Below are 15487 nucleotides of genomic sequence, written 5' to 3'. Positions count from 1 at the left end.
TATGTTTTAAAGTCTTTTGTTTTTACGATGTTTTAAAGTGCGTTTAGTGTTTTTGTTTGCTGCACTGGGCTCCATCTGGGAAGGGGGGTGGGATATAAATCAAATAAATAAACAAACAGTGAATTCTAAAGCATCTCCCATTTCATACCTTCTAGGTGCGAGAGTATATTTTGAACTGTGGTAACACATTACCAGCCTATTCCATTTGGTTCCCCTCCCCCCATATAACTTTCAAAGAACAATTGCCATATTTTGAATCAGTGGAAGGCGAGCTATTGCCGAGTCAATGAATGCAGTGCAACAGTTGATAGCCTTCCACAATGCATAAGAGGGGCTTGAAAAATGGTCCTTAATAGTGTGTACTTGCAACAAAATGTCACAGCATAGCCTCACTTTCTATCAGTACTGCTCCTGTTCAGGGTTCCAGCCAGCCATGCCATCCTCCAGGATACTCCTTTCCATCCACCCCCTCCGTTTTCTGATTTTTTCCTCAACTGACCACCAACATTTTGTTGCTACTGAGCATGTTCATCCCTCATTGGGCTGTTATTTAAAATAAATGTTTGTACTCCTGAATATCTCAGTGTTCCCCCCATATATGCTGATACCTCACTTTTGTGTCTCCTTGGCTTCTTTCCAGCTTCCATCCTATTGGCACGTGGCATCAGACGTTAACTATTAGAGGGACACTGGTTCCTAACAGAGTGGGCAAATCTTCTGCTGCAACATGCAGAGCATGCACTGCCCACTGTAACAATGAACTATGTTTCCTATTCTCCTTGCCATTGCAAGTGGCCAGTTATTCTGTTTTTAGCCTTTCACATTTTTCTTTTCCATCATCCCAAAGGTCAGTTTTATACAAGTTGCAGTAATCCAATCATCCATCCCACCACTGCATCAAGGCACCAGTCCAAAGAGATCCAAACATAACTACTGAAAATTAATACACCTGTACACATTTGCCTAATTTGGAATTTTCTGGTCTCAAAATCTGAGTGCAATTGCTTTGTTCTTTTGCTATGCAAATTTTTGCTTTCTGCCAAGTTTTCAGCAAAGAAAAGTCTGGGGCACAATCCAAGTATTGCACATGGGATGCAAAAAAGCAGTTTAAGAAGAGACAGCTATCATCCATTCATTTCTAAATTATCTTTATTTGAAGCATTGACGACAACCATACAATCCAAGATCTTTTGTAGTTACAGATTCTGTTATAAACACCAGCAACACCATCGGTTATTAATTCATCAAGTCTGCTTTTGGGTTAGGGTTGAGGACTGGGGAGGAAGGTACTAGCTATCCAGACTAAGGTCACAATCTCTTTGTGCATGTTCCTGGACTTGCTTTCTTCCAAATGTGTACAGAATTGGGCTATGCATCCCTTACATTTCCCCAATTGCCAATGACCTCTCAAAGGGTAGTATTCAATGCTAGTCATACTCAGAGTAAACCCACTGAAGTCAGAACATAAGAAAAGCCTGCTGGATCAAGCCAGTGGCCCATCTAGTCCAGCATCCTATTCTCACAGTGGCCAACCAGATGCCTACGGGAAGCCCATCTATGGGACGTTAACAGGCATGGCTAACTTAGGTTCATACATTGAACCATGGGTCTACATAGGACATAGATGAACACAACCTAAAGTAAGTAGAAAGGCTCATTTCCTTGTGCTTTCTGACCTTCCAACCAACTGAAAGAATTTGGGTCCACAAATATCTCTTCTTGTGCTTCACTTCCCTAAAACAAAAGTTGAGCTCTGCTGAATCAGAATGGTTGCCCATCTAGTCCACCCACTTGGAAAGCCTACAGGAAGGGCCAGGGTCAGTGGTAGAGCATCTGCTTGGCACGCAGAAGGTCCCAGGTTCAATGCCCAGCATCTCCAGGTGGGAGAGATTCCGTGCTTGAAATCCTGGAGAGCCGCTGCCAGTCAGTGTAGAGAACACTGAGCTACATGGACTAATAGTCTGACTCAGTACAGGCAGCTCCCTATGTTCCTATGGTCTCAGAGTGGCCAGCCAGATGCTTCTGGAATATCCATAAGCAGAGCTGCCAAGTAATCTCCAAGTTTGACTCCACTTAGTTGACTCCAAGGTCTAGCAATTATAGGACATGGGGAGAGAGAAAAATCCCTGATTATCGAATGATCTCACCCTTCCGCCTCCTGTCCTTTCCCTGCTTGATGTGCACTACTGTAAACTCTTCCAGGCAGAGTCAGTATTACCTAGCAGAATAGTATCACCATAACTGAAGCTTAGATGTCTTTCCTCTCCCCCCCCCCGTTTTATAGTGATTTCTCACATTTATGTCTCACAATGGGGAAAGGCCATAGCTCTAAGTGAGACAGCACATGGTTGCCATTCAGAAGGTCCCAGGTTCAATCCCCATCATCTTCAATTTACAAAAGAAAAGAAAAAGGCATCTGGTAACTAGTGATAGGAAATCTCTGTCTGAGATAGAGAACTGCATCCCAGTCAGAGTTAACAAAGCCAAATTGTCTGACTTGCTACACAACACATTTCTTTGTACCCTATAATTTTAGTTCAGTTGATCTAGGTTGAATGTAAGCATTTTAATTCCGCTCACATGGTTTGGAAAAATCTGTTGCACAAAACTTAATTAACTCAGAAACTTGTTTTCAATCACATACAGACTTAAAACTTGGCACACTGATCACACAAGGCAGACAAAGTTTATAAAGACTGGAATAATTTTAATACTAACATGAAGCTAGAGAACAGCTATGGCAAGCCCAGACTGCTCTGGATTCTTTAAAGTTGTGATCCTATGCACATTTACTTGGGGGAAAGACCCATTGAACTCAGAGGGACTTTCTTCCAAGTAAATGGGCATGGGATTGACCTACATGATATTCAGTCTGTAGTCTGGGTTAAAATCCGTTGCACCCAAGCTAACCTGGAACAGACCTAGGCCAGTCATCTCCATCAGGGATAGTCCAGGACATAAGAAGAGCCTTACTGAATCAGACCAAAAAATCATCTACTCCAGCATCCAGGAAGAGCTTTAGCACTAAAAGGGGTTGCTTGGAAAATGATATGATCTTTACCTCCTGCAAAGAAGGTCAGACAAATGTTTGGTTGGATAAGTTTCAGTCAGGAGTGAGAAACTATAGGCCTTCTAGATACTGTGGAACTGCAACCCCTATCAGCTCCACCAAGCATGGCCTATGGCCAGGGATGATGGGAGATGGTCCAGCAATTTCTGGAAGGCCACAGGTTCCCCATGTCTGGTTTTGGTGAACTCGGTTCAATCCATGTGGACTCTCCATGCGGAGCTGAATTCTGACCTTTCATTTCTAACTCTGCAGCCAAGGACCTGCATTAATGGCAATGGGAATTGTGCTTTGCTGCTAGCCGGGTGCTGGATTTGGATTCCTCTGTAACATGAACGTTGACAACTGGGAAGTCTTGGCCCATGAACGTCCCAAATGGAGGTCGGCTATTATCAACGGTGCTGTGGACTTTGAAGAAGCACGAATACAGGGCGAACGGGACAAACAAGCTAAGCGGAAGGCATGTCAAATAAATCCTCATCACGACCATCTTCCATCTGGAAACCTATGTCCTCACTGTGGGAGGCTGTGTGGATCCAGAATTGGCCTCCACAGTCACTTACGGACCCACTGTTAAAGTCCTTATCTTGGAAGACAATCTTACTCGGCCACGAGTGATCACCAATGAATGATTTCTTGATGGTTCTATCATTCTCAATATCACTCCCCTGCAAAGCCATAAGCCAGTCTCCCTTCTACAATTCCTAACCAATTCCCATATCATTTATTTTATTACATTTTATAACACCTTTTCAGGACAGCACATACAGTTCTCCTCTTAAAACGAAAACTTTGTCTACAAAGGAGAGAGTAAATGATCATCCAGTGAGCTTCACGGCTTGAGGGGAGATTTGAACCTGTCTCTCCCCAGTCCTAGTCTGCCACTCTAGCCACTACACCACACTGAGGCCCCATCTGCACTATACATTTAAAGCATGTTACATAGTCATGACTTCCCCCAAAGAATCCTGAGAAATGTAGTTTATGAAGGGTGTTGAGAGTTGTTAGGTTCCCATGGCAGAGCTACAATTTCCAGAGTGGTTTAACAATCCCTCTTCCCTGGGAACTCTGGGAATTGTACCTCTGTGATGGGACTAGGGGTCTCCTAATAACTCTCAGCACCCTTTGCAAACTACAGTTCCCAGGATTCTATGGGGGAAGCCATGACTATTTAAAGTGATACAATAGTGCTTTAAATGTAGAATGCAGATGAAGCTTCCATATTTATTTATTGAATTTCTTAGTCGCCCATCTGGCTGGCTATCCAGCCACTCTGGGCGATGTACAAAATAAGCATACAGATACAATAAACATTAAAAATCTGGACACAAGATAATAAAATCGATACCTTGAATGTGTGTGTGGGTGGGGATACACCTTTTAAAGAATATTTAACAACTTTCTCAAAACCACTTGAGGTGGCTGATGCCACATTCTTTACAGACATGAATAAAACAACTGTCTTCACTAGTGGTTTAGCATGCATCTATCAACCCTCTGCTGATCACAATATACTGCTAGCCTATATACAAAATATAGGTTTATCTATAGCTCTCACCGGTGGGACTTTTGGACAGAGCTATAGATGCTTGAGCCAGCAGGGACCCAGTTGTTGCCTGCTTTGGGGGCCCTTTAAACACACTTTTGCAATGGGCAGCTGGCTCTTGAGGCTGCCATTTTAATTTTCCACAATGCCCTGGACTAGCACTACTTCACGGCATTGTGGGAAATTAAAAGGGTGGCTGCATCAAAGCACTGCTACTGCAGTCTTCTAATGACGCCACCATCAGATAAGCCCACCAGACAGGCCTGTTGACATAGGAGGGGGCTCAGAAGGTTATTTTGCCAAACCTGGAACCAGCTTTGCTGTGGTTATTTCTATGAGAACCCTCTTGGGACTCTAAGTTCCATAAGAAAGGTGTGACCCCTACCCTAATCCTCTGCCTACTCTGTCTTCCGTTCTGATGAGGATTACATGGACAAGACCCTAGAGAAACAGCTTGATCTCCATGTGGCGAAGAGTACACTTTCTGCTTCTATTTAAGAATGATACTTCCTGGGTCTCTGCTTCAAGAAGTGAAGGTACGTTGAGTTTGGGAGAGCTGGTCTCTGGAGACCCCATCAATCAAGTAGCCAAGACGCATCAGCTTCAGTTGCAGCCGCATTCCTCAATGATCATGTCCTCATGGTGACGGACCTTCACTTTTCCTTTCTCATAGTATAGCATGGACAGCGGGCTCATTTTGACTGGGGCACAAGATGGGCAAGGCACCCGGTTGGGTTGGTATAACTTCAACAAGCTCTGTGAGGGGGGAGAAAAAGGGAAGAGGGGGAAAGCGTCATCTGCAAGAATTGGCATGGTGTAGTTAAGAGCAGTAGTGGGTGATGTGGTGGGGGGCACCCCTGACCTGACCTCCCTCGCGCTGAGTCACAGCTGCATACCGGGATGGAGAGTAGGAGGGGCAAGATGTAAGCAAGATCTGCATAATGCAAATACACCAGCAGGAGCACTGGAATGGCACTTTCGGTGCTTTTGCACCATACCAACCTCGCCTCTACCCTTCTCCATCCCAGTATGCAGCAGCAGCGCAGCTGGAGGGAGGTCAGGGAAGCAGCACAGCTCCACTGCGCTATCTGCTACAGGGGAAGTGCATGCTCAGTGATGAGTTGGCAGACTCTCGTTCAAATCTGTACTGCCCCCTGCCCTATGTAAGTGTCTGGACTTTTGACCAAGAGAAGGAGCAGCCAGCCAGATCAGAAGGACCTGCAGAATAAACTACAGAGAGGTTTGGCCCAAGCGCTGATACCAAGCCATAGCCTGTCAACTTGGACCCCTTGAGCCACAGACTGCCAACCTGGGACCCTCAGAAATAACACCCCTGAGCCAGACTCTGTTAGGAAATCCAGCCTCTTTACACCAAGGGCCTTGAGCTCCCCAGCACAAGCCAGGAACCCAGAGGACCGACACCTTAGAGAGTTGCTGCTGGTCACTGCAGGCAACAGTGAACTAGATGAACCAATGGACTGACTCTGAATAAGGCAGGTTCCTATGTTCCTGGCCTTTTCCAGCACAGGTTGCTTTATTGTGTAGCTCATTGTAATGTTTCTTTGGTGCTTTATGCTGTTGGTGGATGGTTTCTCTGATCGGATGGTGGATATATACCCTGTCCTGGATGGGGTTACACTCCCCCTAAAGGAGCAGGTGCATAGTCTGGGAGTCATCTTAGACTCTTCCCTCACACTTGAGGCTCATGTAGCCTCAGTGGCCCGGAATGCGTTCTACCAACTTCAGTTGGTAGCCCAGCTACGTCCCTATCTGAGTAAGGAGGACCTCACATCAGTGGTACATGCTATGGTAACCTCGCCTCTGGACTACTGCAATGCACTTTACGTAGGGCTACCTTTGAAGACGATTCGGAAGCTACAGCTAGTGCAAAATGCGGCAGCCAGACTGCTAACAAGAACTAAGCGGTCTGAGCATATAACACCTGTGCTAGCCCGTTTGCACTGGCTTCCAATATGCTTCCGGGCCAGATTCAAAGTGTTGGTACTTACCTATAAAGCCTTATACGGTGCGGGACCACGGTATCTGTCGGAACGCCTCTCCCGATATGAACCGGCCCGTATACTACGGTCTACTACGAAGGCCCTCCTCCGGGTTCCGACTCATAGGGAAGCCCGGAGAGTGGTGACAAGATCTAGGGCCTTCTCAGTGGTGGCCCCCGAACTATGGAATGGTTTCCCCGAGGAGGTGCGCCTGGCGCCAACACTATCATCTTTTCGGCGCCAGGTTAAAACCTTTCTCTTCTCTGAGGCATTTTAATTCCTGTTAATTCTAAATTATTATATTTTGATTTTAGACTGTACAGTTTTTTGTACAGTTTTGTATTGTGATATACTGTGTTGTGTTATTTTTATTGTATTTTTAATGTTCACCGCCCAGAGAGCTGTTGCTAGTCGGGCAGTATATAAGCTTAATAAAATAAATAAATAAATAACTAGATTTTATTTTATTGGTTTAAATTTGCATTGTAAGCCACCCTGGGAGATATGATAGGAAAAAGGGAGTAGTTAAATGTAAGAAATAAATTGTTGTTGTTATGTGCCTTCAATTACGACTTATGCGACCCTATGAATCAGCGACCTCCAGTAGCATCTGTTATAAACCACCCTGTTCAGATCTTGTAAGTTCAGGTCTGTGGTTTCCTTTATGGAATTGATCCATCTCTTGTTTGGTCTTCCTCTTTTTCTACTCCCTTCTGTTTTCCCCAGCATTATTGTCTTTTCTAGTGAATAATAAATAAATATCAATAAATGTTGCTGTTTTTTGAAGCAATAATACTGAGCATGAAAGGGATATCATTTTGACTTTATACCTTAGATGTACGGATAATCCTGGAACGCTAGAGAAAGACACAGGAAGGGATGGGCAGAGGTAAGAGATTTGAGAAACTTAACGTAGCCCACAAGGTGCACACTGAAGAACAGGAATCTGCTAAACTGAACATTATAAGGAAGGTACATAGCTCAGTGCAGTGGTGGCTGGTGTCCACTGAGACTGGTGGGGTGGAATGCAGGAGGCCCAAACAGTAAGCGCAGCCCAAGCCAATCAACGGCAGATCCAACTAATCCTAGTTTGCCCCCATCCTCCTCCCTGCTGAGTTCTACTAGAGCAACACTGAGACTAAGGAAGAGGAAGCTGACAGGTACTGCTACCGCTCCCTGGGCTGTTGTAAATAAGAAGACAGACAGGTGGGGACTGGCTGAGGGCAGATTGAGGTTGGTGGGGCAGTGCCCCACATGCCCTTATGAACCAGCCTCCACTGGCCAGTGGTAGAGCATTGGCAGATAGTCCCAGGTTTAATCCCCACCACCTCCAGGTAGGGTTGGGAATGTCCCTTGTCTAAAACCCTAGAGAGACATTGCCAGTCAGTGTAGACAATATTGAGTTAGATGGATAAATGGTCTGACATGGTATGACAGCTTCATGTTCCTATTGTAGTGAAGTGTAGTGAAGTGTAGTGAAGGAGCATTCGCCAGATCTGTTTTTGAAAAGCCTCCCTTTCCTAAGCTTCTTCAGACCCACTTTATAAGTTATAATTAGCATCATTATGCATACATAAATAATCCCAGATGATATATTATACTATGCATATACACAACTAATTGACAGGAGGAAAGAAAAGGGATTTTGCAGCTGCATAGATCAGATATGGACTTAGGGATCCCCTGTTCTTAATGCAATGTTTATTAAATATAAAACTAGATAGTTGAAAACCAAGGGTCTACACAGAGTAAACCCACTGAAACTGATGGACATGTCTAACTTAGGCACATTAATTTTAATGGCAACTTTATTGAATACGACCCCAAAAACTGTATGGTTAGATACAGTAAATTGCATTGGACCCAGTTTCTAGTTTCCAGGACCTCTACAAAGAACCACAGGATGTGGTTTTAAATGCACAAATAAATATAAACAAACCAACCTGAATATATGCATGATTTGTTGGCTTGAAGGTCTCATCGACAGGTGATGGGCACTCCCCCTCACAGCGGTATGCATTGTACTTCTTGGGGTGCACAATCCAGCTTCCAAAACCAGTCTGCTCAAAATCCACAATCATATCTACCCTCCTGCATAGAGATCTACCATCTTTCCCAAAGCTGGGGGTGGATATGTTACTCAATTTAATCCGTTGCTTTTGCTTCCTGTTCCGCCGGTGCCGACGGCCCCCAGCCTCCTTGGATGTGTTGTCCAACATGATGTGCTTGGACATTTCCACTGTCCTGATGAGACTTGGGCCCTGAGAGGGCTCCACCAGTTCCTTATCTTTGGAAAAGACAACCAGTAGGACTCTATCAGTCATGCTACTGGTCAAGACGTGGGCCTGTCTGGATTCATTGTGCCCACATTTGCTCTGGAACCCACTGACTGCTCTCCCACCATTATTTTCAGATAGGTTTTCCTCTTCCCAGACCTGCTGCTGGTCATCTGGAGCATCCTTGCCAAATGACACCCCCTGGTGGACCCAGAAGCGCAGCATGCGGGTGATGTTGAAGACTTTCCAGGAGGAATGGCTTGAGGAAGAGTTGGTGCTAACAAAAGAGCCGAGGAAGAACTTGTCTGTGCAGGTCTGGTTCCCATGACACGTGCGATCGTGGCTGTGGTAGATGTTCATAGTGACATTCCTCAACTGGGAGAAGGACATCAGGCGAACCCGGAGTTCTGCCAGCCTCACATCAGAGCTGCTGGAGATGGAGGTCAGGTCAAAAGAGAAGTCCCATTGGTCCCTGAACTGGAAATGATCTGGAAGGCAGAAGAATGGTGGGAATGAATGAAACAAATGAATGCCTTGAAATGTTAAAGGTTCTTATCAGTCCTTGGACTCCAAGATTCTCAAAATGGGGATGGGGAGAAGGCAGGACAGGAGGACACAGGGGTGGGAAAATAAAATCGTACATATGAAGGCCAGCATAGAACTGTGTAGGTAGACTTTTGGGCTGTGTATATATAGTGGGCCCCCTAATGGAAGAGCCTCCTCTGCTGTATTTTGTTCACTCAGACAGTTTCCTCTCCTGCCCTGAACTTGAGGAAACTAGTCCTTCTGCCTGTTGCAGCTGAAACTAGCTATGCACAATACTGATTGGCTAGCACCCCTAATGTCATTAATGTACCCACCCATTCATCCCTGGAATCTTTCAGTTTTTTAAAAAGAAAACGATGGTGTTCTTCTTTTAAATAAGGTGGCAAACAAGTGTTCAGTTGAATGAATATACATGTTGTGTGTCAAAACTAGAGAAAGATGGAGAAGACAGCCATCCAGAAAGAACATTTAGAAGAGCCCTGCTGGAAGGCCAAAGGCCCATCTAATGCAGCATCCTCTTCTCACAGTGGCTAACCAGATGCCCATGGGAAACCCGCAAGCAGGACCTGTGCAAAAGCACTCTCCCCATTTGTGATTTCCAGCAACTGGTATAGAGAGCGATACTGCCTCCGACATTGGAAGTAGAACATAGCCACCATGGTTAATAGCCACTGATTGACAAATATCCTCCATAAATTTGTCTCATCCTCTTTTAAAGTCATCCAAGTTGGTGCCTCTCACTGCCTCCCTAGTTTAACCATGTGCTGTGTGAACTAGGGTTGCCAGGTTCAGGGCCTGAGACTGATCCTGTATCTTTAGGAGAAGAGAAAGTCAGCCAAGTGTAGGTGTTCTTGCAACACTGTAATGGGAAAAACCACAAGGTGGGATCCTCCCTTCCCCCTGCACAACTTTTAAAGATACAGAAGACCTCTTGGTTGCCAGGCCCACCCTCCAAGAGGTCTTCTGTATGTTTAAAAGTTGTGCAGGAGGAAGGGAGAATTCCACCTTGTGGTTTTTCTCATTACAATGTTGCAAGAACACCTGCACTTGGCTGACTTTCCCTTCTCCTAAAGATACAGGATCAGTCTCAGGCCCTGAACCTGGCAACCCTAAAAACAGAGAAGGGAGAATGATGTCTGCCACCTTGAACTCCTTGGAGAAAAGGTGGGATATAAATGCAATAACAAATTATTTAGTACATTTACTAATGATCTAAAAATAATACTTCCCTACCACACTTTAGACCAGACAAAGTTAACAGAGAACTCAATGGAGCTTAAGTGCTCAGGAAAGCATCTGAATTCCATTAATATCAGCAGGTGTCAAGGGCATCATTTTTTAAAAAAAACCTAGCCTTTACTGCTAGGTACCATGGAACTGTTTTAGCAAAGACAGTGGGCTATGGAGTCTTGTCTCAGCCAAGCCACATCTCTCAGCTTCAGCCTACTCCTCACAATTTGCAATATGGGGGAAATTATATTTAATTAATTAATTAATTTTACATCCCACCCTTCCTCCCAAAATCCACACAGATCTAGCTTACAGGGATGTTGTATTACAAGTTAACTTATATGAATGACTTTTGAAAACTCTAGAATAGTATATAAATGCTGAATGTTATTATCTTGCATTTCTAAGATAATGGGCATTGACAGCCTCTAGCTTTAGAGATCTAAAGGCAAAAGAGAACTTCACCAAGTCTGTAAAATGAATTCATTCTTAATGCTAGTCCCTAACAGCATCACCTAACAGCACCATCTCCAATTACCTGTGGAAACTCCAGCTATCCTGCTTATCTTCCATTGGCCCTGATATCTTCAAGACAGCTATTAAGTCATTGCATCAGTTAGTTAAGTGGTTAATTGGATCATGGATGTTCAAAGACTACAGGCACCCAGCTCTCATTAAATTTCAATGAAATTTCAGCTCTTCACACCCCCAGACCCTTCGATAGTCCCAGGCATTTATAGAACTCTTTGAAAGAGCTGATAACTAATTAGGACATTTAAAAATTATCTTTCCTCTTTTGAAGTGCTAACAAAAAGGCAGAGGGAAAGCATTATATTCGGCCTCAGAAAGCTAAAATGGGGTGAAAAAGCAAGGAAAAGAAGATAATTCATCAACACACTGATCACTGCTCAGTGTTCAAGCACACCCTTTACAAGCATATGGAAGGCCCCAAATCCAACTCCTGTAACCTCCCGTTAAAAAGATCAGGTAGCAGGCATTTGGCTGCTGCCAGTCAGGGTCTAGATGAGCAATACTGGGCTAGGTGGACAGTCTGACCTGTTTACAAGGCAGCTTCCTAGAGTCCTACATGGGTACATTGTACCAAAATAGTGTTTCTAATCCCCAGATTAGTTATTTATTCATTATCAACATTTATTATCTGCCCTTCACCCAAAGGTCCCAGGGTGGGTCACAACAGTTTTAAAATACTTCATTAGAAATAGTTCAAAACAACCTAAAATCTGAACATCATCCCCCCCAAAAAGGGTGGGTCCTAAAGGCATTCATCTCAGGAGTCAAAGGCCAGAGTAAAGGGGTGCATCTTTGCATTTGCCAGAAACTGTAAAGTGTCCTCTCCCAGGCTGCTACCTCCACGCTGAGCTTCCAAGAGTGGCGGAACTACCAAAACTAGAATCAAAACAGCCAGTGTATGAATTTATTCTACACTTACTGATTCCCATAGCCATTCACTAACATTGCAATACCAAATGAAAGCTTGGTTGTGTTGTCGTAAGAATGTAAGAGGATTCACACTGGATCAGGCCGGTGGCCCATCTAGTCCAGCATCCTGTTCTCACAGTGGCCAACCAGATGCCCCAGTGGGAAACCTACAAGCAGGACCCAAGTGCCACAGCACTCTCTCCCCACTTGTGACTCTCATTGACTGGCATTCAGAAGCATACTGCATCCAACAGTGGAAGGCAGAACACAGCCATCGTGGCAAGGAACCATCGCTAGACTTACCCTCCATGCAATTGTCTAATCCTCCTTGAAAGTCATCCAACTTGGTGGCCCCCAGTATGTCTAGTGGGAGCAAATTCCAAACTTTAACATGAACTATGTGCTGTAAGAGGTGCACTCTTTTGTCTGTCCTGAATCTTCCAACATTTAGCTTTATTGTATGTCTTGAGTTCTCGTGTTATGCAGTAGTGTAGCAGCAAATTTAGAAGCACAGAGTCCCTTCATCATAGCCACAGCCATGACCCTCCCCTTTTTTTGCTGAATGAGAACCTTGTTAATGCCTTCTCCCACAATAACAGATGTCTCTAGGAGCCAATCAGCATGACAAGGGGGTGTTAGCTACGGAAAAGAGTCTTCTCAGTGGCTGACTCACCCCCTTTCACTCTGATTGGCTCCAACCAGCAGGAAAGAGCAAGGAAGCATGTTAGAAGACTCTTCTCAATGGCTAACACATTCCCCTTTCATAGTGATTGGCTCATAGGATGCTGGAGACCTAGGGACCCTGCTGGAACCCTGCTCCCCCAAAAAGTAAATAGTCTAAGACACCCTCCAGAGACCCCAGATGACTACACACCTGGTGTTATGGGGGGGGAACCTTTCTGTATCCACTTTCTCCACACCATCATTTTATACACCTCTATCATGTTTCCTCTTGCTAGCCCTTTTCTCTAACCTGAAAGCCCCAAATGTTGCAGTTGCTCCATCCCCTTGAGCATTTTGGTTGCCCTTGCTTGAACCTTTTCCAGCTCTACCAGATCCTTTTTGAGGAGAGGCCACCTGAACTGTGTGCCAGAGTCTTTCTTCCACCATTGAACAAAAAGGTGAACCTCAGAAGAGCCCTGCTGAATCAGACCAAAGGCCCATCTAGTCCAGCATCCTGCTCGCACAATGACCAACCAGAGGCCTTGGTGAAAGCTGCAGACAGGACCGGAGCCCAACAGCGCTCGCGCCACTTGCGACTCCCAGCAACCGGCATGCAGAGAAATGCTGCCTCCGAGGCAGAACATAGCCAGCAGGGAAGAACGGTTAAAGCAGTGTCTGCACACAGATATTTCCCCCTCTGTCTATCTCTCTGTGTCTCTCCTCCTGGTTTTCTTTTCTCTGAAGCCAGCACAGACAATGGAATCCCCCACTTTCTTCCAAAGAACCGATCAATGAAAGTTTGGATGCCACTTTCGCCTCCAGCGGCCTGCAGGTGAGTCATTCATTCCTCGCCCAGTGTGTATATGCAAAGGTCGCCTCTGAGTTTTGACAGCTTCTGGCTGCAGCCTTCCTGGGTACTGAATGGGGGGGAGGGGCGCACACACACACACACCAGCCTTGCTTTATATTTTTGCTCTCTCCCCCCCTTATTTTCCCATCTGTTTCCTACCAGATGTCCAAAAGAAGAAAAGGAGAGAAGGAAAGGGGGGGGGAGCGTGGCAGGAAGGATGTGGATTGGATCCCTCGGGGGGGTCCGTCCTTTGCAGACGTCTGAGGCCACAATCCACAAAGAGAAAGAGAGAGAGAGGAGAGGAAGGAGGCGGGTTCATTAAGGCAAAAAGCCCCCAACCACTTACTCCAGGGGAGCTGACACGCATCGATCTGTCATTGAGGTCCTTAGAAATACAAACCCATATGGGCTGATCACGCCGGGCCTGTGCGATCAGCCAGAAAATCAGAATGAAGAAAGGAAAGGAAAGGAAAGAAAAGGCCCAGGCGAGGGGGGGCAGTAGTGTACTGGCAAATTCAGAAGTGCAGGGTCCCTTCAAGTTAGTCACCACCATGCACCCACTTTTTTGCTGCAGGGTTGAGAATGAGATCCTTGATAATGCCTTCTCCCATAACAACAGACATCCCTAGGAGCCAATCAGCATGAAAGGGGAAAGTGTTAGCTACTGAAAAGAGTCTTCTCAGGGGCTGACTCACCACCTTTCACTCTGATTGGCTCCAATCCTCAGGAAAAGACAAGGAAGAATGTTAGAAGACTCTCCTCAGTGGCTAACACACTTCCCTTTCATGATGATTGGTGCGGAGGATGGTGGAGATATAGGGAGCCTGCTTCCAAAACAGTAAAGGGTCTAAGACCCCCTGAAACGCCGGACGACTACACGGGGGGAGGGCGAAAGAGGTCAGCCGAGACAAGGGCAGGACTTACCTCGAGCCGCGAGGCTGAGGATGGTGTCGGATTCTCGCCAGGCCGAGGCTTCCGCGGACGGGTGCCCCAGGGGTTTGCCCACGATGAGAGCCCTATAGAGCTGCAGCATATACACCGGGTAGCGGAGCGCTGGGGGCAGGGGACGGAGGCGGACGGAGGCGGGCCGGGGCTGGCCCTCAGCTGGCTCCTGCAACAGGCCGAGGGGCTCTGAGCCGGCCGGGCCCAGGAGGGCGAGCGTCCAAGACATCAGCTCCAAGACCGAGACAGTCCTGGGAGGCATCGCTGCAGATGATGCGCTGGAATCTGCCTTCCGCTCTCTTCCGAACTAGAATTCTTTCTTCTCTCCCCTTTCGCTCTCTTCTGCTCAGGTCGGAATGTTCTCTCTCGCTTTCTCCCTCCTTCTAAATCCGAATTCTTTTCCTCGCTCTTTCACCCCTTTCTAAGTTCGGATTCTCGCTGGTTCGCTCTCCCTCTCGCTTTCACCCTCTTGCAGATCGAGCATTTCCCCCAATAAACAAGTGTCTTTCTTTCTTTCTGCTGGAGGGTTTCTGTCCGAGCCTCTCACTTCCCTTCTGCTCGCTCCGAATGGTCCTCTCCACTCCTCGCAGATGAGCGCTTTATACCTGCGGCCGCCTAATCTCGCCGGACTTTGATGTCAACAAGCTGTCAAACTTTCTACGTTTTCCACTTGGTCCCTATTCTCTTGCAACTCCCCCCACCCCACACACCGCCACCAGCTCCTCCCTTTCCCTCCAATAAGGAGAGCTCAACAGGCCATTAATGACCGCTCTCCCATTGTACATCAGCCCCAACGTGGAATGTCAGGCAAGCGATTCTTTCACAGAGGGTTGAAAATAGCCAGATCCTCCTGGCGGGTGTTATCCTCGCCCCCTCTTTCCCTCCCCACAACCTCTTATTCCACCACCACCCCCAAAAAATCTTTGC

At 46.1% G+C, this 15487-nt stretch overlaps 1 protein-coding gene across 1 annotated transcript; it reads right to left on the bottom strand.

Annotated features, from left to right (window-relative positions):
• Nucleotides 1–4590: 4590 nt before the first annotated feature.
• On the bottom strand, nt 4591–15113 carry LOC133368399 (nodal homolog 2-A-like). The gene is made up of 3 exons (XM_061592602.1): nt 14543–15113; nt 8557–9377; nt 4591–5369 (listed from the first exon to the last, which is right to left on the bottom strand). The coding sequence occupies exons 1-3, from the start codon at nt 14820–14822 to the stop codon at nt 5217–5219; spliced, it is 1254 nt and encodes a 417-aa protein (XP_061448586.1). The 5' UTR covers nt 14823–15113; the 3' UTR covers nt 4591–5216.
• Nucleotides 15114–15487: the final 374 nt, after the last annotated feature.

Source organism: Rhineura floridana, chromosome 12, assembly GCF_030035675.1.
Source record: "Rhineura floridana isolate rRhiFlo1 chromosome 12, rRhiFlo1.hap2, whole genome shotgun sequence".
NCBI classification, from domain to species: domain Eukaryota; kingdom Metazoa; phylum Chordata; class Lepidosauria; order Squamata; family Rhineuridae; genus Rhineura; species Rhineura floridana.
This window is presented reverse-complemented; position numbering and strand designations above follow the sequence as displayed.

Coding starts and splice junctions, on each gene's coding strand:
- LOC133368399 (XM_061592602.1), bottom strand. CDS start 14,822: ATGCCTCCCAGGACTGTCTCGGTCTTGGAGCTGATGTCTTGGACGCTC. Junction 9,378..14,542: donor CCTCAGCCTCGCGGCTCGAG/GTAAGTCCTGCC, acceptor TCTGCCTTCCAG/ATCATTTCCAGTTCAGGGAC. Junction 5,370..8,556: donor CAAATCATGCATATATTCAG/GTTGGTTTGTTT, acceptor CCCCCCTCACAG/AGCTTGTTGAAGTTATACCA.